Source organism: Miniopterus natalensis, chromosome 12, assembly GCF_054644295.1.
Source record: "Miniopterus natalensis isolate mMinNat1 chromosome 12, mMinNat1.hap1, whole genome shotgun sequence".
NCBI lineage: Eukaryota > Metazoa > Chordata > Mammalia > Chiroptera > Miniopteridae > Miniopterus > Miniopterus natalensis.
Window position 1 is genome coordinate 64,692,345 of NC_142092.1, and position 20,780 is coordinate 64,713,124.

Sequence of the window (20,780 nt, forward strand, 5' to 3'; positions counted from 1 at the left end):
CGAGCGGAACCGCGGTTTAACAGCCGCAGAGGGGGGCCGGAGGCTTTTCGTCCGAACTCCCGCCCTAGCGACGCGCGCCTCGTTGCTAGGGGCGGGGCACTGGAGGCGGTGGACGCGGAGGTTGCAGACGCCCCGCGGCTGGGCGCCCCTGCCGGCCTCAGCTCGCGGCTGGGCAGCGGCCCGATGGGTATGGAGCCGGAGGTGGGGAGGAAGGGGTTCAGCGGGCGGGCGGAAAAGTGGGAGCCCTCGAGCTCTCCGGACGGCAGACGCCCACCTGGCCGAGAGAAGTCCGAGCGTCGGGCTTGGGTCTGGCTGGCGTTAGATTTCCATCTCGGTCGTCTCCAGGTCCCTTTCTCCTCAAGCACAGATCAAAAGTAAGCTTCGGTCATGTGCATGGACTGGTCGAAGGATATTTGTCATCTGAAGAGCCAGAAAGGAAAAACTGCACACAGATTGTCCTCAGAGCTTGGGGCAACCTTGGGATTCCGGCCTAGTGCTGACTCCCTGCGTTAGTCTGGGCAAGACCCTCTTATTCTCCGGGCCTCAGTTTCCTCTGTTTGTACTATTAGAGGGTTGAATCACTCCCACGTGCTTCTACCGCGATTTTGTGTTTGAGCTTTGGTTTACATGCCTTGGTCTCCCAGAGTAGAGTGTAGGTTAGATGTGTGCAGAGGGAGATAAGGGTGTGTGTGGGGGGGGGGGGGGGGGAGTCAGTATTTACATAAACAATGGACCAAGAGTTGAGGGAAATGAGGTCCGGCTCTCCCGTGTGATCCTTTAGCAAGACTCTACCCTCTCAGAGTCCTGGTTTCTTCATGGAAAATAATAATTGGATATACGCTGCAGTGTGTCGAGGAATATGGCACTAGAGAGCTAAAAGAATTCTCCGAGCTATGTTTAGGGTGACCATTGGGTATCTCAGGGTCTTTGGAAAGCAAATTGGGGCAGAAATGGATCCTGGGACTCAGATTTAGGCTCAGTTCGATCAGGAACCAACAAGGACATCCAGAGCCATAACTGAGTTTATGGCTTTCCTAAGTTCTTGCCATCTTTTCCCGGCCTGAGATCGGATAGGGCAAGGTAACTGCTCCCTGAAAGATTTGCTGTTGGGGAATTTTAAAGGACCCTTATATTGTTGGATCCTTAGAAAGCTTCTTGCCAAACAGACTTTTCACCTTAGTATGCCATTCATTCATTCATTCATTCATTCATTCATTCATTCATTCATTCATTCATCAGATATGGTTGCCTTGCATCCATTCTTCCAGGCTATGCTTAAATGAACAAGACACTGTCCCTTCTCTCAAGTATATTACATGTTCACAATATAAACAGTGGAAGATAACTGAATACTATTTTCATTTCTTAGATTAGTCAACTCATAATAAATTACAACATGGACATTATCCAAGTACATACACTTTGTTTTTGAGATTTTAAATTGCCTTGTTATATAATGTAATAAATTCTTAGCCTTAGTGTGATCAACCCACTCTGGTCAGAGGACAAAATTGACTTCAGTTTAAAATCCTCCAGACTCATATATCCATTTGTATCTGTTCTCAGAGTATATTTATGTATGTTCGATATATGTGTATTAAGAGCAGTAGTAATAAAGGGGAAATTTCCACTTCCAGTATTGCTATCAATCACGTTAGTAGCCATCATTTACTATCAACAGTTTGCCAGGTTGAGCTGAGAGCTTTATATGCCCTGTCTTTTGTAGAGGTGCAGTATAGTATGCCAGTCAAGAGCAAAGCCTCTGGAGCCAGACTACCTGGATTCAAGTTTCAGCTCTGCCACTTATTTGCAACTTATTTGTAAACTTGGGCAAGTTATTTAACATCTCTGTGCTTCACTTTTCTCATCTGCAAAATGAGGAGACTTACTATTCCAGAGGCTCATGGAATAGATTAAATGAGTTAATAAGTATAAAGCACTTAAAATAGCCCTTGGCACATCTTAAGTGCTATTTTTAATCTTCACAGAAGCTCAATTATAGCGTTATTATCCCATTTTACACATAGGAAACTGAGACTTACAGAGGTTCAAGTTGCCCAAGGCCATAGTAGAACTATATTCAGACCTAGCCCTAAAAACGATGCCAATGCACTCAGTCAGATGTTGTTCTGACTATTTTGTGCTGCTCTTAATGCTTAGAATAAGCTATACCGTCAATCGATAGTTAGAATTTATTTATTTGAATCCTTAGAATAGAGTTGTTGAAATGCAATAACGCTGTTTTCTTTGTGGGTGTCTATTGCGGAAATTCTGGGCTAGAAGTCAAGGGGTCCACCTAGTTATAACTTTGAGTAGATAATGTTTCTGTCCTCATTCTCCAGATCTTTAAATAAAGGATTTTAATGTGATTTTGAAAAGCTCTTTCATCTAAAGTTCTGTGATTCTTATTTATTAAAGTATTATTTTAAACGGGAGAAATTGCCTTTCTCACCAACACAGTAAACTCTGAAGTAAGCAGTCACCCCTGAAAATTTTGATGAACAGAAGTACTATGAGTAAAATGAAAATGTTTAATGATGCATTTAAATATATGCTATTCTGCATACTTAAATAGAGATATAATTAACATTATGATACACTTTCCATAAAAATCTTGGAATTTTGTAAGATCTCTTTGTGAGGGAAAACTATACCTAACAATCTCTTTAATTAACAAGGTCCTTAATTTACCTCATAAATATCCTTTCAGTGCAAACATATGCTTAGATGGAGAAGAGATTAATTTAAGCATCTTTTCACTGATTACAGAGATTAGGAAGTGGCTGCCTGAAGTATTTTCCAAAGGATAAACATTACAAAGCATTGAATACTGCAGTTCACCAAGAAAATCCTATTGGTTTAGGGTAAGTAATTCTAAAAGTTGTCTTTTTCCCTAGAATGTTCCATGAATACTCTTCAGGTGGGAAGTATGGCTCTCTGGAAGATACCAGCTAAGAATCTAATCAGTTTTAAGCAGAGCCAGTCCATTTATAGCACCTGCAGTTTCCAGTGACCTAGATCTGTGAATGGCATCTGTCCTTAGTTGGATGACAATGTTGAAAAATGGGTTAGGCTTGCAGATAGGACACCCTGCAACCTCCATCAGTCTACAAACAATACAACATCCCAAGCTTTTTGCAAGCTATGCTGGAATTTTTCCTGTCAGCATATCTCCTGTTTATTATAAACTCTAGAATGTCTGAACTGGAAGGGGCCTTCTATTCACTATTTCACAAATGTTTTATCACACTGTGTAAGCCACTTAAGGTACAAAGATGAATCAGACAGAGTCCTTCCTCTTAGGGAGCACATAGTCTTCTAAAACTCATTTAATTGGATGTCACATTTTATAGATGGCGAGGCTGAGGAGTAGAGTGGGGAATGGAGGAACCCAAGGACACACAGTGAGAGGAGGCAGAGCTGGGGCTGGAGCCCAGGGCTCTTAATGCCACACACACTGTTCTTTCGACTGCTTTGTGTTTCTATACAGGTTACCAACACTTTTCAGGAGGTCAATTCTGGCAGCTTCTCAAAATGTAGGCTAAAATTCTTCTGGAAAACTCTATTTGTTAATGATAATGAGATGGTTGAGAATACTTGGTATGTTTTAGCTGCTGTCTCCATGTAGACTCTTCTTCCTAGAACTAGGCTTGTTGTGTCCATAAGGAACTCATCTCCTAGAACTTCTTAAAGCAGAACCCCAGAAGAGATGGGGCCTGGGGACTCCCACCTCCCCAGTTACTTCTCTTTACCCTCTGGTGTCTCAGGGAACAACTAGTTGCAGAGGACAGCAGAGTAGCTGAGATTAACTCCTAGTCACAACAGATGTCCCAACAGATGTCCACAGTGGCCACATCTTCTCGTTTCTCTCTGTTTAACCGTATAGGACCTACACAAACTAGGTGCTTAGGAGGTGATTCCTGAATGAGTGTATGGATGAGCCTCTGTCTTTCTCTTTAGTTCTAGCCTTGTTAGTTGTTGGGGACCTTACAAGTAAATCTGGAAAACATTTTGTAATTTTTTATTCTAATATAGTTTATCATCCATTATTGACATTATTTAAGTTCTAGGTCAGTGGTTCTCAAACTTTAAAAAAAATGTTTTTATTGATTTTTAGAGAGAGAAGAAGGGAGAGGGATAGAGAAATAAAAACATCAATGAGAGAGAAACATCACCGATCAGCTGCCTCCTGCACGCCCCCTACTTGGGATCAAGCCCACAACCTGAACATGTGCCCAGATGGGGCGTCCAACTGTGACCTCCTGGTTCATGGATCGACACTCAACCACTGAGCCACACCATCCAGGCAGTGGTTCTCAAACTTTTTGGCCTCAGGCTCCCTTTCATTCTTAAAAATTACTGGGAATGCCAAAGAGCTTTCGCATTAGTTTTGTTTTGTTTTTGTCTGTTAATGCTTTATTGTAGGGTTTCTTTCCAGGGCAATGAGTGAGGCAGGGAAAGGAGGAAAAGCAGAAGCATACAATTAATTAGTCTTTTTCAAAAAGAGGATATGTTTTTACATGACCATTCTGGGGGAGAAACAAACTTTCCTCTACTCTCAACGTTCTTCTAGTTGGTCTCATAATCAAATAGACATGATGCAGATTAGTAAGAGAAAATAAACAGGTGTAATACATACATATTTATGGGAACCTGCATACATGAGAGAGTCAGAGACCCCACATTCACAAGAGGTTCAGAGATAGAAAGGGGGACCAGGTATATAAGACATCCTGAGCTAGAGGTGAGGTAATACACCTTGGGGGCTTCAAAGGGTCATTGCAGGGTGATAAGAAGAGCAGATGTATAGTAAATAAAAGTTCGCCCTGACATATAAGTGGGTCAAAAAGGTTATTGCTGATAATACCCTATTATGGGCAAGGCTTCTAATTCAAGTTCTAGGTAGTTTGGGGGGGTGCAAAAATTTTTCTTGAGCCTAAAGCTAAAATTTCCTTTAGCTCAAAACAATCCACATACCATAGAAGCACATCTTGGGGTGGCTCGTTCTGAACCTCCACATCATGCTCTCATTATTGTGCCTAACAATGTGTTCTTTTTACTGAACAGGGAACACTACTTCCAGCGGCCACAAGGGATGCTGCTCCTCAGGTGCCATCTGAAACGGGCTCCTCCTCAGAAGACTTTGTGTAGGTCCTGGGCCATGATGGGGACACTGCAAAGCAAACTCAAACAAAGCACTTACAGATACAGGTACAACAGTCCTGCCCTGGGATCCCAAGTTTTACCATGCCCATTAGACTTCTCCACCGAAGAAAGGGAAGGCCCAGAGCAAGTATAGACGACCTTCCCTGAACTGTCGGTTTGTTCTGTTTTCTTTTGGTTAAGAAACAGCTTGGTAGCCAGTGCCTGCAGCCACACAGAAAGGTGCCCTACATCTTTGGAATACTCTCTAGAGAGAGTAATGACTCCTGGATTCTTGGCCTCAGGATTCCCCTTTATCAGATTCAGTCTTCTGAGCATGTGCAGTGTTAATGCCACCGCCGTGGCCGCGCCAGTGGCCCTCCTTCCCACCTTCCTCCCCCGCCTGGCCGGAATGCCACCTTCGCTCACACTCTCCGTCCCCTCGCTCCACGTGCTCGCCCGTGTCACGGGGTCTCTCATTCGCTGTCCTCTCCTGGGCAGGCCCGATGCAGTTACGGACGAGAGAATTCAAACTGCAGCTTGTCACGAGTATAGCCCAGCTCACGCGGATACCGTCTCTGTTGTTGCTGCTCTGAACTCAGACCTTTGTGTCTCCGGAGGAAAAGATAAGGTGGGATTTGCAGTGCTTCCCAGGGAACTGAGTTAGTGCCGAGAAGGGGGGATGTTTGGGAACCAGCTCTGGTTTTTCATTTCGGCAGCAGTGCCGGGGAGTGTAAAAATGTACTTTTGGAATTAGAAAGACTGGGTTTAAATCCCTTCTCTGCCACTTCCTATTACTTTGAGCAAGTCTTTTAATTTTCTCGAGCATCAGTCTCTTTATCTACTAAATGGGGATAAAAATGCCAACCTCACAGGACAGTTGTGAGGATTAAATGGTCAGATCCTTAGCACCATACCAGCCACATGCTCCTTATAAATGTTAAGTGTCATTATTCCAGCCAATCCATTTTCACACTACACACAGACACAGGAGTTACTTGTCAGCAAAAGGAAGCGTCTAGTCTCTTCTTTTATGTTGCTCTTTTGCCCAAGTCTCCACGTTGTGTGTATTGTGCTTCCTCCCACTGTCACTTTGAATCTGGTTGCTTTCTCTCCCCCTACTTGGATCTATCATAGCACTTATGGCTAGGATATTGGTAGCAAAAATGTTGATTCTTTTGTGGTAAATAATGCTTCTCATTTTCAATAGCCTTTTAGAATCTTCAAATTCCATTCCATGCTGTATTTCTCAGACTTTCAGATACACACGTTTTCACATTTTAACACCTCTGAAATCAGTATGCACTTGAAAATTGATAATAAAGCATAATTTAATAGGTAGTATATTATCTTAAAGTTTATATCATCTTGGACATGTGAAATTTTATTTATATGAGCCTCACGTGTGGGGGGTAGAAGGGCAAGGATTAACATCTCCATTTTGCAGATTACAAAACTGGGATTTAGGTCAAGTGCTGACATGCTCCTTACTCTCTAGCCATGAACTACAGGGACTGGGCCAGAGAATGCTTTTGAAATCCCGTTTAGGGGGAGAAATGCTTACAACAAAATATTAAAGTATATACTTGGAAAAAAGATGGAGAGAAAATTTTAACAATGATTCTCTCTGGCAGGTGGGATATGAATGAGGTTTTTTGAAATTAAAAAAGGGACAGTTTGTTTCACAATAATGGGAAAATACTTAATACTAATGAACCTACAAATGATTAAGAAGATGATAAATTTAAAAAACTAAAATAAAAATATAATACAGTTAGGGGGAAAACCGAATCGCATGTGGAATTCTCCTTCAGCATCCACAACCAGAACCTCAGCCTGAATCAATTCCCCTTAGGGTGTGTTATCCCGAACCCATCAGTAAGGCTCAGAGGGGCAGCCCAGGAACTGGGGGGAGACAGGACCGATCAGGAGGAAAGACAGAAACTCAAAGTAGGGGAATGTGAGGAGGGACACAATAGAACCCTAGTGCTTGATGCAAGTCCCTTGACAGAGAGGGAGAATTAGGTAGAGGGTGAAGTAAAGGCTGTTGTTTCAGTTAAACTAAAATATCCAAACGACTCTCTGCAGACAGTCGTGGCCTATAACTGGAAAACTGGAAACGTGGTGAAAAGGTTCCGGGGACATGAACGTGAAATCACCAAGGTAAAACCGTCAGATGACTCTCATGGAGGGAATGTGAAACTGAATGAAGGGGTGCCACACAGCTCTAGGACGCTGTGGCGTCCAGCCCCCGGAAAAGCAGTGCAAACCATTCATGTGGCCCTTGGTACAGGTACATGCAGCATAATTTTTCTTTTGTTATTAAGCCCTTAATAGCTCAGGTGGTAAACAGAGAGTAACTCTCCCTGACCAATCCTAACTCAACAGGGCCATGCATTGAAGCTTTACTGTGTATTTGTTATAGTTAAAAAATGACAATCTCTAGGCTTAGGAATCTTCTAGTCTAGTTGGGGAAATTTTTAAAAAGACTACAATAGTTAAATAAAAATTAATTTGTTAAATAGCTTTACAGAGTAGAGTGAGTTTACAGCAAAAAATCATATAGAATGCCAATTTCTTTAACTCCCCTCTCGGAAGTCCACCTAAATGGACCAGAAATCAGGATGCTAACTATCATAATGGAACTCAGCATCAGCCACAATCCCATGGCACAGAATCAGATGTTTACCTGCCAGATACCGTGCATTTTGAACCAGACTGAAGGGGACATCAAGCTCTAACACACTTATCCCCAGGTCTCTTTCCAACTTTAAAGTCCAATCAAACAAGCACACCAGAGCTTTCTTTCTTGAGCAGATAGCCTGTATCCACCAATCAAACCAGTTCTTCAGTGCCTCCCGGGACAGGATGGTCCTGATGTGGGACTTGCACAGCTCCTCACAACCACGGCAGCAGTTCTCGGGCCACGCCATGGTGGTCACCGGGTTGGCTGTGAGTCCAGGTAAATAAAGCAGAGCTCTTCCCAGTGCCTCTGTACTTTCTGGAAAGCCCTGTTCCAAGTCTGTCTCATGGACCATCTTCTTGCCATTGTTTCCACAGACTCGTCACAGCTGTGCACGGGCTCTCGGGACAACACCCTCCTTCTGTGGGATGTGGGGACTGGACAGTGTGTGGAGAGAGCCTCAGTCTCCAGGAACCTGGTATGAACTCAGACTGCAATGGAGCAAGCAGCAGAAGGGAGGGTGGGGTGAGGAAAAGGGCCTGGGTGACAGAATAGGGGACCCACAACCAGCCATTCGGGGCTTGGGTCCTCATTACTGCTCACCCCTACCTCTCTGTCAAACTCCAGCCTCTCAGGGTCATTGGAGTAGATCATCTCTCAAGGGTTTCTGCCCCAGAGAACAATTCCACTAGTTTATATTGGAATCTAAAATGGTGTCCTCACTTATTCCTTCAAAACACAGTCATTTTATTTCTTCTGTGGGCCACACACTGTGTTTAGAACAGGGTTAGTGACTGAGGACAGTCTCTGTTCTCCAGGGGCTCACAGCTTCTGCTCTGTGTTCGGTGTATGTGACATTATGCAGAGAAATAAGTATTACTTTGCTTTCTGTGTAATTTGCTCTGTTTATGGATACCAGTGTTTTCTGGCAGCAGACTGGTATATAAACAGCCTTTGGGGTCAGTCATACCTGGGTTCACACCATCAATCCAGCACTTCATAGCTGTGTTATTCCAAGAAACTTACTTAGCGTCTCAGCGTCTTCATTTATAAAACGGGGAGAATTCTATCACCCGACATGGTAGACGTTCCTTTAGTGGTCATCAAATGTCAATTGCAGTTACCTTTTCCAGTTTTGAAGACAATGGTCAATGGCAAGATGTGCTTGCCCTATGTTTTCGTATTTGTGAAGGTTTCTAGAAAAAAAGGAAATTTTGTTACCTTGGGTCGTTGTGAAATGTCTTTCATGCCTGTCCACCATGGGCTGCAGGGATAAAGAGAGAGGACACTTCCTGAACCCTCTGGGACCTAGGCCAGGGTTTCAGTGGCCCCGCTTTAGAACAGGGGCTGCTCGCCTGGCTGCCACGGGCCGGCAGTTCTGTCCCATGTGCTGGGGGTTGAGGCATTTTGAATGCTGCATGCATGTGGGTACTCAGCTGGCCAGCTGCTACCACTGGTGCTGATAACCTAGGAGATGCAAGGAGAGCAGGACTGGTGGGTATCTGCAAGACATGAAATCCCTTCCTCCACGTCAAATTTCCTAGTTCAGCATCCTTGAGAAGTGGTGCAGAGATGCTATTTAGCACAGTTTACAGGAATTCCAGCAGAGGAATGACTTGGTATAGAGACATTTTGAAAATTATGCTTCTTCCAGGTCACCCACCTATGTTGGGTCCCCAGAGAACCATATGTACTACAGACTTCTGAAGATAAAACCATCAGGTGGGCTCACTGAGCAGCAGTGAAGGTGTTTCTGGTGAAGGTTTGTGGCTTCCATGCTTATACCAGTCCGTTCCCACTCTGCTCTTCTACATTGCTGTGCCCTTCCCAGGGCCTCTGCCCCTCTGCCCCTCGCTGGTACTGGGGCCTCTCTGATCTGGCCCCACGGAGTCGTCTGGATAGAGGGTAAATGCCTGTCAGGCCAGGAAAAACCCCTGTTCTGACTGGTTTCAAAGCAGCTGATTCTGCCAGCCTGGCCATATGAGCTGTGGGAACGTGCAGGTTAACTCACGACCAGTCACTTGCTCCTTCCACCCCTTCAAACTGCCCGGCTCTACTTGCTCCCCCTGCTCGGTACCTAAGATTCTCAATCACCCAGCCCTCAGGTGAAGCCCTCCTGGGGAAAGCAGGGTCAGAATCACCACCAGGGGAGTCAAATGAAGTAAACTGTTCCTAGACTAGAGAGCATGACTAGAAACTTTGGATTTCAGAAGAGATTCTACTCAGAAAATGGTAGGAATGAGACAAGAGGTAAAATAAAATACTCCCCAGTGAACCCCATGGCCCAGGTTGACCAAGCCTGTAAATCTTTTGTTTCTGAATCTGGAAAGATGATTGTTCGTAAGTAGCTTTTAAAATAAAATTTAGCCCAGCTGGCGTGGCTTAGTGGTTGAGCATTGAACTATGATTCAGGAGATCACAGTTCAATTCCCCCTCAGGCACATACCTGGGGTTTCGGGCTCGATCCCCAGCAGGGGGCGTGCAGGAGGCAGCGGATCAATGACTCTCATCATTGATGTTTCTATCTCTCTCTCTCCCTCTCCCTTCCTCTCTTTGAAATCAATAAAAATATATTTAAAAAAAATTTAAATCACAGGCACAGAAATATCCCCTTGTCTGTTGAAAGTAGTATCCCCCAAGACCAAATTAACAAATTAACTTGTACAATTAAGGTACTTGGTCTAAATTTCTATGAACTAGATCTCAAAATAGAAAGAACTCAGATGTCATTTCGTTACTTCCTGCCAGCTTGGAGTCTCTGAGGTTGATCTGGCTCAGGCTGCTACTTTTCGGTGTCATGAGTCCATTCTGACTGGCCGAAGCAGCAAAGAGCCAAGACTCTTATGTTCACAGCTGATTACAGATGTATTTCAGACGCACTTACTACAAACTCATTTTTGCTATAATTTCTTTCAGGTTATGGGACAGTCGGGGGCTGCAGGTGGCTCATATATTTCCTACAAAGCAACATATTCAGACATACTGCGAGGTCAGCGAGGATGGGCACAGGTGTATCTCCTGCAGCAACGGCTTTGGAGGAGAAGGCTGTGAGGCCACGGTGAGGGGCATGTGGGGCCCAGGCGCCAGGTCCTGATGAGCAAATGACTTACTCTGGCCTCATGCCCGCACTGGGCTATGCAGCGGTCTGCTAATGGCTCAAGCCTATTCCGAGTGCAGACTGTAAGTGACCCTTTGCATTCCACGTGCTTCTTTCAAGAAGCGCCCATTAGCCCAGGGCTTTCTGAATTGGCCTAGGAAAGAGCAATGGAGTGAACGTCAAGATAGGAAGGCGATCTCCTGGAACCAGCCTGCTGGTCAGTCTTCCCAGCAGAGCTTAGAAAGGGGAAGGAGTATTTGAAGAACCAAGTGTTTCTCATTGTACAGGTGGTCACAGTAAAGGAGCTTCAAGATCTTTAGGAAGTTTGGAGCCCCAGTGTCAGTCAAGGGCCCATCCCATCCCTTAACCATATAGCTTTCCTTGCAACTAATTTCAGGATAGGCTCCTCCAAAGTACCTTGGATTCCTAATTGTAGAATATCAGTTAAAGGGTTAACTAGTATCCAAATAGAACAATTACAGCTCCTATTTTATCAAGCACTTCCTACATGCTAGGCACTGGGCTGAGCACATTGCATGTATTATCTCACTTAATCCTTAAAACAACCACTTGCATTAAGTACTATTATAATTCCCATTTTACAGATGAGGAAATAGAGACATGGCAAGTTGAAATTTCTTGTACAAGACCACACCTCTAGTAAGTGTTGGGTCAAGGTTTTAAATCCCAGGCTGTTGATGTAGCATCGCTTCTCCAAGCTAAGCATTTCCAGCTCCTGTGATGGTTCCTTAGAATGCATGGTGTCCAGCGATTTCCTTATGTTTTGGATACAATTCAGTTTGCTCTCTACCTGAACTTTATCCTCTGGGTGCGGTATGATTCTGTGTCAGCAAGAGTGGGACTGACAAGAGCCTCCCTTGTTTTCTTTTTTTAATATCTTTATTGATTTCAGAGAGAGGGAGGGGGAGGGAGGAAGAGAGAAACGTCAATGATGAGAGAGTCATTGATCGGCTGCCTCCTGCACGCCCCCGACAGGGAATTGAGCCCACAACCCGGGCATGTGCCCTGACTGGGAATCAGACTGCGATCTCCTAGAGCCTAGGTCGATGCTCAACCGCTGAGCGACGCCCAGCCAGGCAAGCCTCCCTTGTTTTAGACTCTAGTCTTCATATACCAGTGTTAATGACTATGCATTAAACCAGAAGATCTGTGCCTCTATGTACTTATGAGAGGTGCTCCTAATTATGGGGTCCCCACAGGACCCCCAGATACAAGAGGCTCATATAAGGTAGCTTAGCTCTTGAGTTGTCATAGAAAGTAGGTAACCTCATCCTGCCTCATGCTATAGAAGTTGGAGTTTCACTTCCCTAACCAGGCTTTAATGAGGAAGGCAACAACCCTTCCGGCACATCCTTAACCCGGGTTGTTTGAGACATAGTTGATGCTTAAAATAATCACTGAGTGGATGGATGGGTGGCTGTGTGGGTGGCATGGCCAAAGATAAGGGGTTGCTACGTAAGTAGGTAAGTGAAGGGAACAGGAGGGTCATGGGATGGAGGGGCAGTAGATACCAATGAATGACACTGGAGAAATATGTAGTAGGAGCTAACCTGTGTTATTACTCCGCAGTTGTGGGACCTAAGACAGACGCGGGACAGGATATGTGAGTATAAGGGGCATCTCCAGACTGTTGCATCCTGTGTCTTTCTCCCAAGAGCGTTGGCCTTGATGCCTGTAATCGCTACCTCATCACATGACAGCAAGGTGAAGATTTGGAACCAAGATACTGGAGGTAAGGAACCTGCTATTAGTGCTTCTTAAAGATATGTGAAGTCCTAAATGCTTCCTTAAAACTTTCTTCCCATTGCTCAGCACAGCCATGCATCTCCTGCCACTGTTCAGTCCCCTGGTGGTTAAGACATGACACCAGATACAGAATCTCCGGTCAGCCTCTGGCTAGAGGCCATCATAACTCCTGTAGCATATTGTATAGACTCGTTCCTGAGAGCTCTTATATACTTTCTACTTGAAATTTCTCACCAGGTTTTAACTTTTGATACTCAAAATGTCTGGAAAAGAGATAAAAATTTGCCATTTTAAAATGTATTTTTCAAGGACTGAAGTGAGAGCCTCAGCTCTTGGTGGGGGTGAGGTGAAGTAAGGATAGTTTCAGAAAGACTCTGCCCGGTTTTGACTCAGTAGCTAAGGTTTTGAAATCGTCGTGATACTTCAAAGCACCAGAAAACAATGTTTTTGGGAACACCACTCCCTGGAGTTCTAGGTGCAGTGGTGTGCCGATCCAGCTCCTAATGGCTGGTGGTTAAGTATTTCAGGAATATTTAATACAGTCATAGAGGAAGTATTTACACCACAGGATTTGGCAAATGCTATGAATAAATGTTGTTTTTCCTTCCAGAAAACTGATCTACCAGCACCCTGCTGCCTCCATGCTATTCTGACCTGGACACAGGGCTCTGCCAGGCACAGGAATAGTATTAGTTTAGAGACCCTCAAACCAAACCCCTCCTTCAGTAATCTTCTAGAAATTCAGCTGCCAGCAGGGGAGGATAGGGTAGCTCCCTCAGAGAAAAGAGCTGAGCTCATGTCAAAGGACACACAAGCTAAACTTACATAGTGAGAACAGCCCCGCTGTACCCTCACCTGGAGTTGCCTTCTCCAGTCACCCAGGTGTAACATTTGTGGGAGGTGGGAGAAGCAGCTCTTTAGATTCACTGATCATAAACCTGAGACTGAGGAAGTGCCGCCCTGCCCGCCAGATATGTGAGAAGCCTTCGAAATGCAGGTGGAGGGAGACTGGGTCAGCTGGAAGCCCCAGACTGCCCTGCAGGTTCCCCCATTATCCATTGTCTTAAAGGGAGCAAGACCCTGGGAAGCCAGCAACTGAAAATCAGTATCTTTGTCTGTTTTCCTCTGCCCTGACCCTGCTTTTTTTCAAGGCAGATAACTTAGAGCAACTTTTTTTTTTTTTTTTTTTTTAAGAGAGAAAGAGGGAGAGAAAGAGAAACATCGATTTATTGTTCCATTTATTCATGCATTCATTGGTTGCTTGTATGTGCCCTGACTGGTGATCGAACCCACAACCTTGGTATATCAGGACGATGCCCTAACCAACTGAGCTACCTGGCCAGGGCTGAAGGCAACTTTTTAACATGTCCTTGCCAGTGAGGTCCCAAGTGTCATATCCATCCTGTTTGGTCTGTGTGCCATTCTCAATATTTGAATTCTTGGGACCTGACTTCCCTACTGGTGCACGTTCCTCTAAAGCATGTGATGCCTGTCTTGTCTGGGTCAGAGACATACAGCACATGCTTTAATTGCGAGGGTTTCTTACAAACACACTGCATTCAGTGATAGTGCACTCCCGACCTAAGCGGCTGGTTTCCCACTTCCTCCCCCAGCCTGCCTGTTCACCTTGTCTCTGGATGGATCAGGACCTCTGACTTCCCTGGCCATTGGCGACACCATCTCCTTATTGTGTGCAAGTTTCAGCAGAGGAATTCACTTGCTCAGAGCCTACCACAGCCAAGGGCTGGAACTTCGGGAAGTGGCTGTATTCTGAGGCCAAGAGACATTTGCTGGACAGTATCAAACCATGGCCTCTCCTTTCTCAGTGTGGCTTTGTTTTTCCATGTTATCTTCAGGGGAGGGCGATGTGGGGCTGGTGTTGTTTGCTTAGGTTCACTCAGAAGGCATGTCAGTGTTAGAAGTCAATTTGAGGCCAGTGGTTCAAAATCAGGTGCAGAGTCTAGAAACATGGACTAAACATAAGGTTCTCAATCCAAGTTAAATCCAAATGCAAGTTTTAGTGAGCTCTTGGGACTGTCCTTCAAAAAAAAAGTATGGCTTGAAATGGTGACCTGCAGGTCTCTGTGAGAGTCAGGACACAGGCTCTGAGTCCATTGAGCTGACCTTTCTCATGTCTCCACAAGAGAGAAAAAAGCAAGGGGGAGAGAACTCTGCTTTGCCCGCCTCAGAATTATCCACGCGGGAAAGAACAGTGCAGCTCCACGCAGGAAACAGGCGGTAGACAGCCCCCCTCCGGTGGCTGCCGGCCACCTTCCTGTCTCCCTCCTGCTCCTCTCTAAGTCCAGCTCCCTGAGCTGCCTCCACTGACCGGAGGAGAATCTTAAGCTACTGCAAAGCATCAAACCTGAGTCTGAATCTCCACTTCTCCGTTTAGCTGGATGATCTTGGGCAAATTATGAAATCTCCGTTTCCTCATTTATTATAGGGGGCCATAATCATACGTTCCTCACAGGGCTGTTCTGTGGTCTGAACAGAACTATATTAAATGCCAAGCAAGGTAGTAGGTGCTTATAAATAGTAGCCAGCAACATTTATTGCCCTCTGTCCAGACTAAATGCTTCTTTTCCACATATTTACATTCACCTGTTCCCCTAGATCTTATTTTCTAAGCCTCTAGTCATCGTTGCATTTCTCCTTTGATTCTTTAAGTTATAGAGCTTGGCACTCTGGAGGGACGGGGGTAGTGAGCGTGGAAGCTGCTTCATTGAGCACCTACAGATGGCTGAATACATTTAGTCTCACTCTGATTCTTATTGTTATTCCCATTTCACAGATGAGGAGGCTGAGGCCCAGGGACATCCAGTCCTTTGCCCAAGGTTAAACACAGGCATGAAGGGGGAGAACTGAAATTTGAACCTGGGTCAGCCTGACTCAAAGCCAGATTACTTCCCTCCCTTCCCCTTTGCCTTTGCCTGATGTCACAAAGTTCGCTTTAGAAATGTACAGACAATGTGACATTGTGTATTTTCTAGACCAGTTTTTAACTTTTGGCTTTAGAGAGATCCTGGCCAGATGCCCAGGAGCAGTAGACAGGTGTCTCAGGGAACGTCCCAGAGGACCTATTAGTGCTACAGCTGGCCCTTTCTTCTAGAAGGAAGACAGGTAGTGAGTCAGAAAATCCAAGGGAGTGGGTTGGGAGGGAGTCCCAGGGACGGGGAACAGGCTGCTGTGAGAGGGAACATACCTGTGAGAACACAGCGAGCCTCTGATGAGTGAGCAGGGTTCTATCACCAATAAAGTTGTTTCCCTGAACTCTACACGTGTGCTTGGTGTATAAATTCCTTATCTGTGCATTTTAAGTAGAAAATAGATTAACAAATGGAAATGTTTTTTGGTTAACAAATAAAATTGTTAGTGTTATATGCCCTAAACAGGTACTCTCAGCATCTAAGATACGGCTACTGAAATGCATTCATTCATTGAGCAGCACTTCATTTCAGAGGCTGGTTTCTAAAATCATAGTAAGGAATTTTCATGGACGGTTGGCTTTTTCCCAGGAAAGTGCATAAGCTTTTGGCCAATTATATATTTAATACTTAAATAAATTCGAATCTTTGCCTACAAATTTATCATTTAAATATATTTATATATCTAAGGAAAGGAGTGGTGATTATTAATGACCTCCATTTGTTTTTGTTTTTTAATCCTTGCCTGAGGATATTTTTTCCATTGCTTTTCAGAGAGAGTGGAAGGGGGAGAGAGAGAGAGAAACACTGATGTGAGAGAGACACATCAATTGGTTGCCTCCCATACATGCCCCCACAGGCCGGGGATTGAGCCTGCAACCGAGGTACATGCCCTTGGCTGCAACTGAACCCGGGACTCTTCAGTTTGTGGGCTGACACTCTAACCACTGAGCCAAACCGGCTAGGGCAATGGCCTCCATTTTGACACAGGAAATATAAGTATAAAACTCAGGTCAGTTGGTGGCTTTTTAAAATTTTGTTTTTGTTTTAAATATGTTTTTATTGATTTCAGAAAGAGGAAGGGAGAGGGAGAGAGATTAGAACCATCAATGATGAGAGAGAGTCCTGCCTGATCGGCTGCCTCCTGCCGCCCCTGACTGGGGATCGAGCCCACAACCCAGGCATGTGCCCTGACCAGGAATGGAACCCATGACCTCCTAGTGCACAGGACTGTGCTCAGCCAACTGGGCCACACTGGCCAGGCTGGACCATCTGGTTTTGATGTCTACCTTTCTTTCTGACACTTCTAGTTAAAAGGGCAGAATTTAACAATACAAACCCATATGTATACAATGCTCTCTATTTTAATACTTTCACAACCATAACTTCACCTGAGTCTTCCAATAAAAGAACACTGTAAAATAGGCAGCCTGGAGATTACTTATGCAGAGAAGGAAAATGACTCACCAAAGATCACACATAAAGCAGAAGCAGGGGGTGCCCACGACCAGATTGGAATTCACCAGCCTGCCTGGCATCTCCTCATCCTGGCGCCAGGTCCTCGGGAGGTCACCGTGAATCTGAGGACAGATGTAATCAGGATGAGTCAAGGAGCGTGCATAGGGGGTGTTTCTCCTAAATCAATGTTCTTCACATTTTAATGTGTGTCTGAGTCTCCTTAGGGATCTTGTAAAAATGCAAATTCTGACTGATTCGGTCTAGAGTGGGCCTGAGGCTCCTCATATCTAACACTCCCCAGGTGAGAGTTGCTGCTGGGAGTGTCCTGCACTCTGGAAAGGCCTAGAAGGTTCTGAGTGGTGGCAATGCGGTGCCCCACAGGGAGAGGTGCCCCCTGCCCTTGGAGGGGCTGCTGGCTAAACACCGATCGTCCCCTGTCACAAACCTCACGCGTCATGGCCTCTTCCCCATCCTTTACTGCCTTCTGCTGCCTCTTCCGCCCCAGATGGGTTCAGCCACTCTGTGCCTCCACTCCAGGCAGACCTTGGCTGGGCTCCGCCAGCTCCCAAGGTATTGCTTAGATGAGGTGCTTTTCTGGCTGGGTGACCTCACCCTCCAAGCAGGAACTAAATTAACTCAACTCTGAAATTCCTGAGATGCCTCACTATCTCTCCTGGGTATCTCCCCAGAAAAATTTCCACTGTCTGCAAAGTGCTCCCTGGCCCCCACTAGCCAGAGACATGATGATACTGAGTTTGCTCACTAATTAGTGACCCGAAAAAGGGCGCAGGTTTATTTTATCAACGCTTGCCAAGCCCTGATGGATTTGCTACAACGCCCTCCCTGCTTCCTTTTTAAATTCTAGGCTTCCTGGTTGCAGAAAACTCAGATTTACCTACTTTTCAAGACAACTTTCCTATTACAAAAGTAATACATATTTATGAATGGAAATTTAGAAAATATAGATGAAAAGAAAATGACACCACCAATAAGCTCATCACCCAGAGACAACCGATGTAAACATCTGCCTCATGGCCTCTCAGTCTTTATGTCAATTTTGTTTTACAACATGTGGTTCATACAACATATATCATTTCACAAACTTTGTTCCCCCTCCATATACAGTATACTGTGACTATTTTTGCAAGTCAATAAAAAATCTTCTACAACATCATTTTAAATGATTATGAAGTTTTCCACATAATTGCGCTATAGTTGGGCTTTTACATTTTTTTCAATCACTTGGGGTTAAAATAAAACTGAACATCCTCACTTATTTAGATTCTGACACCAATTCCAATAGTCCTTACAAACTCTCAGTATTTATAGTCTAGTGGTCCCCTTGCCACACTTGCTTCTCTACTTGCAGTTATCGATAAGCCCCTGGTGCCTGGACGGTGTGGCTCAGTGGTTGAGTATCGACCTATGAACCAGAAGGTCCCAGTTCAATTCCAGGGGGTTTCAGGCTCGATCCCCAGTAGGGGGCATGCAAGAGGCAGCCGATCAACAACTCTCATCACTGATGCTTCCATCTCCCCCTCTCTCTGAAATCAATAAAAAACATATTAAAATAATAATAAGCCCCCTGCAGGGCCTGTCAGCTGCTGGGCTGCTGACTGCTTACCAAAGGCAGATGTAGAATAATGGCATCCTGGCATGACTCGTTTCATTCTGTAACAGCAATTTTTTTCTTTGTCATAAACAAGTGGATTAAAACAACTTCACTTCAGTCATAAACAAGTGGATCTGAAATCGTTGTGAACCTGTACACAACACCAGCAAGTCCAGTCTGGCTTCGGAGTAGGACTGACCCACCCAGAAGTCCAGCTTGACTGGGAACCCGGGCTCCTCATGCTTATGTTTAAATACCTCTCTCTCCCCTGACTGCTCTTCTGTTGGGTTATTTGCCTTTTTCTTAATATTTTGCAAGAGCTCTTAGTATTTTCGTTGTAGGGGCTTAGAGTGGGGAAGCTTCTATCTGGGCTGAATGGTAAACATGCTTCTCAGCATTCAAGACCGTCAGCGCGTAGAGGGCAAGGGCAATCAGCGGTGATGACAGGCGACCAACGGGAACCAGAGCAGGGGCCTGCAGGGTGAGTGGACTTCGACCCTCTCTGAGAAAAACCGAGAGTGACTCAGAGGAGGAACATGAAAAGCAAAGCTTCCAGGCTGTGCCCTGTGACCGGACGGGGAAGAGGGAAACCTAAACAGGGCAGCTGGCCCCGCTGCCTGAAGACTGCAAGTGAGACCCGCCCCCTCCCGCCTGGAAACCCGGCCAGGAGTCAGGGCGCCTGCTGCACAGCGGCACCTGGGAGGCTCTGGGGGAGCAGGTAAGGAGCCAGGGAGGGCCGGGGAGGCCTGGGTCACGGTGCCCTGGAGTCCCGAGAGGCAGCACAGCCCAGGTGAACAATGGCCTGGGAGCCGGGGCTCTTGGGATCATCCTTCAAGCTCAGCCATTCTATAGCTGTGAAGCCTTGGGCAAGTCACTTCATTCGGAGCCTTGGCTTCCTCCTCTATAAAATGGGTATAAAATATCACACTGTGTATTGAGCACCTGCTGTGCCTTCCTTGCTGGTCAGGTTACAGGCATTATCCCTTCCTCACAGCAACCCTGTAAGGTGGGATTATTAGCCTCCTTTACAGAGGAAAATGAAGCTCAGAGAGGTTAAGCCTTTCGTCCAAGACCTCACAGCAAAAAAGTCTGGTTCCAAAACCTGCACTTTCTACTCCCCACCCTGCCTTCTTCACAGGGTAGTTTTAAAGAACCAAATGGCTTTATGCACATAGGAAAAAATTGTAGAGGGCATTTATACCATCTAGACGTGCATCGGCACACTTAGATCCTAGAGGACTTTGTAAACTGTGAAGTGCTATAAAAATGCTCTCTCTGGAGGTTGAAAAGGTAGGGGTGATGCTACAGACAGTTAATACTTGGCAAACTGACTTGTCATAGACAGAGGTTTCAGCTATTTTAGGAAACAATGGGGGCCCAGGAGAGAGGAAGCCCAGGAGGCTCACTTACCCTCTTCACGATCTAGAAAAAGGCAACTGCCACCCCAGCCAGTGATCCTAGGCCTTGAAGGGACTGCCCACATACTTGGCTTCCAGGGTTGGTTGGTTGCCAAGCCCTTGGGGAACTCGTCCCCCACAGCCTCACCCCTCCATCGCCTGGGCAGCTCCGGCCTCACTGCGGGCAGGTGTGCGGGGAGGCCACAGCCCCGGCCACCTGGCAGCTCCAGGTGCAGTGCGCGCTGCCATGGAGACGGCCCGCACTTGGTGGGGAGAAGGAAGTGTCCCAAAGCTCTGTGGATTCAGGAAGGGGACAGGCCGAAGCCTCAGGCCCTTCAGGGTCCTCTGCTGACGGCTCTGGTGCCAACTGAAGCCCAGGTAGGTGCCCTGGGGGTTTTCTGGGACAAAGGGAGGGAGGAGGAGCTGGGGAGGCCAAGAATTGGGAGGAGGCCCTGGAAGGGCTGCCCTGGGAACCTGCGCCCGGAGCCTCCCAGCTTCCTGGTCAAGGGGAAAGCCTTGAGGGGCCCCCTTGCCTGTGCCCTGAACAAAAGCGGGCAGATGGGCCCTGGAGGGTGGGCCTTAGAGCCCAGCGTGGGAGGAGGGAAAGAAGGCCCGGCATTTATTCCCAGAGGGGGGAGGCTGGGGAATTCACAAAGCCCATCTCAGCCACCGGGAAGGAAGTCCTTGCTCTAGTGTC

At 45.9% G+C, this 20,780-nt stretch overlaps 1 protein-coding gene across 1 annotated transcript; it reads left to right on the forward strand.

The window, feature by feature from the left end:
• The first annotated feature begins 290 nt into the window (after positions 1-290).
• On the forward strand, positions 291-14,928 carry WDR31 (WD repeat domain 31). Its single transcript, XM_016210916.2, has 11 exons — positions 291-374; positions 2,770-2,864; positions 5,068-5,211; positions 5,644-5,773; positions 7,231-7,305; positions 7,960-8,104; positions 8,203-8,303; positions 9,480-9,547; positions 10,742-10,883; positions 12,513-12,675; positions 14,303-14,928. Exons 3-11 carry the CDS (start codon positions 5,096-5,098, stop codon positions 14,461-14,463), a joined length of 1,101 nt encoding a protein of 366 aa, XP_016066402.2. The 5' UTR covers positions 291-374; positions 2,770-2,864; positions 5,068-5,095; the 3' UTR covers positions 14,464-14,928.
• The last annotated feature ends 5,852 nt before the right edge of the window (positions 14,929-20,780 follow it).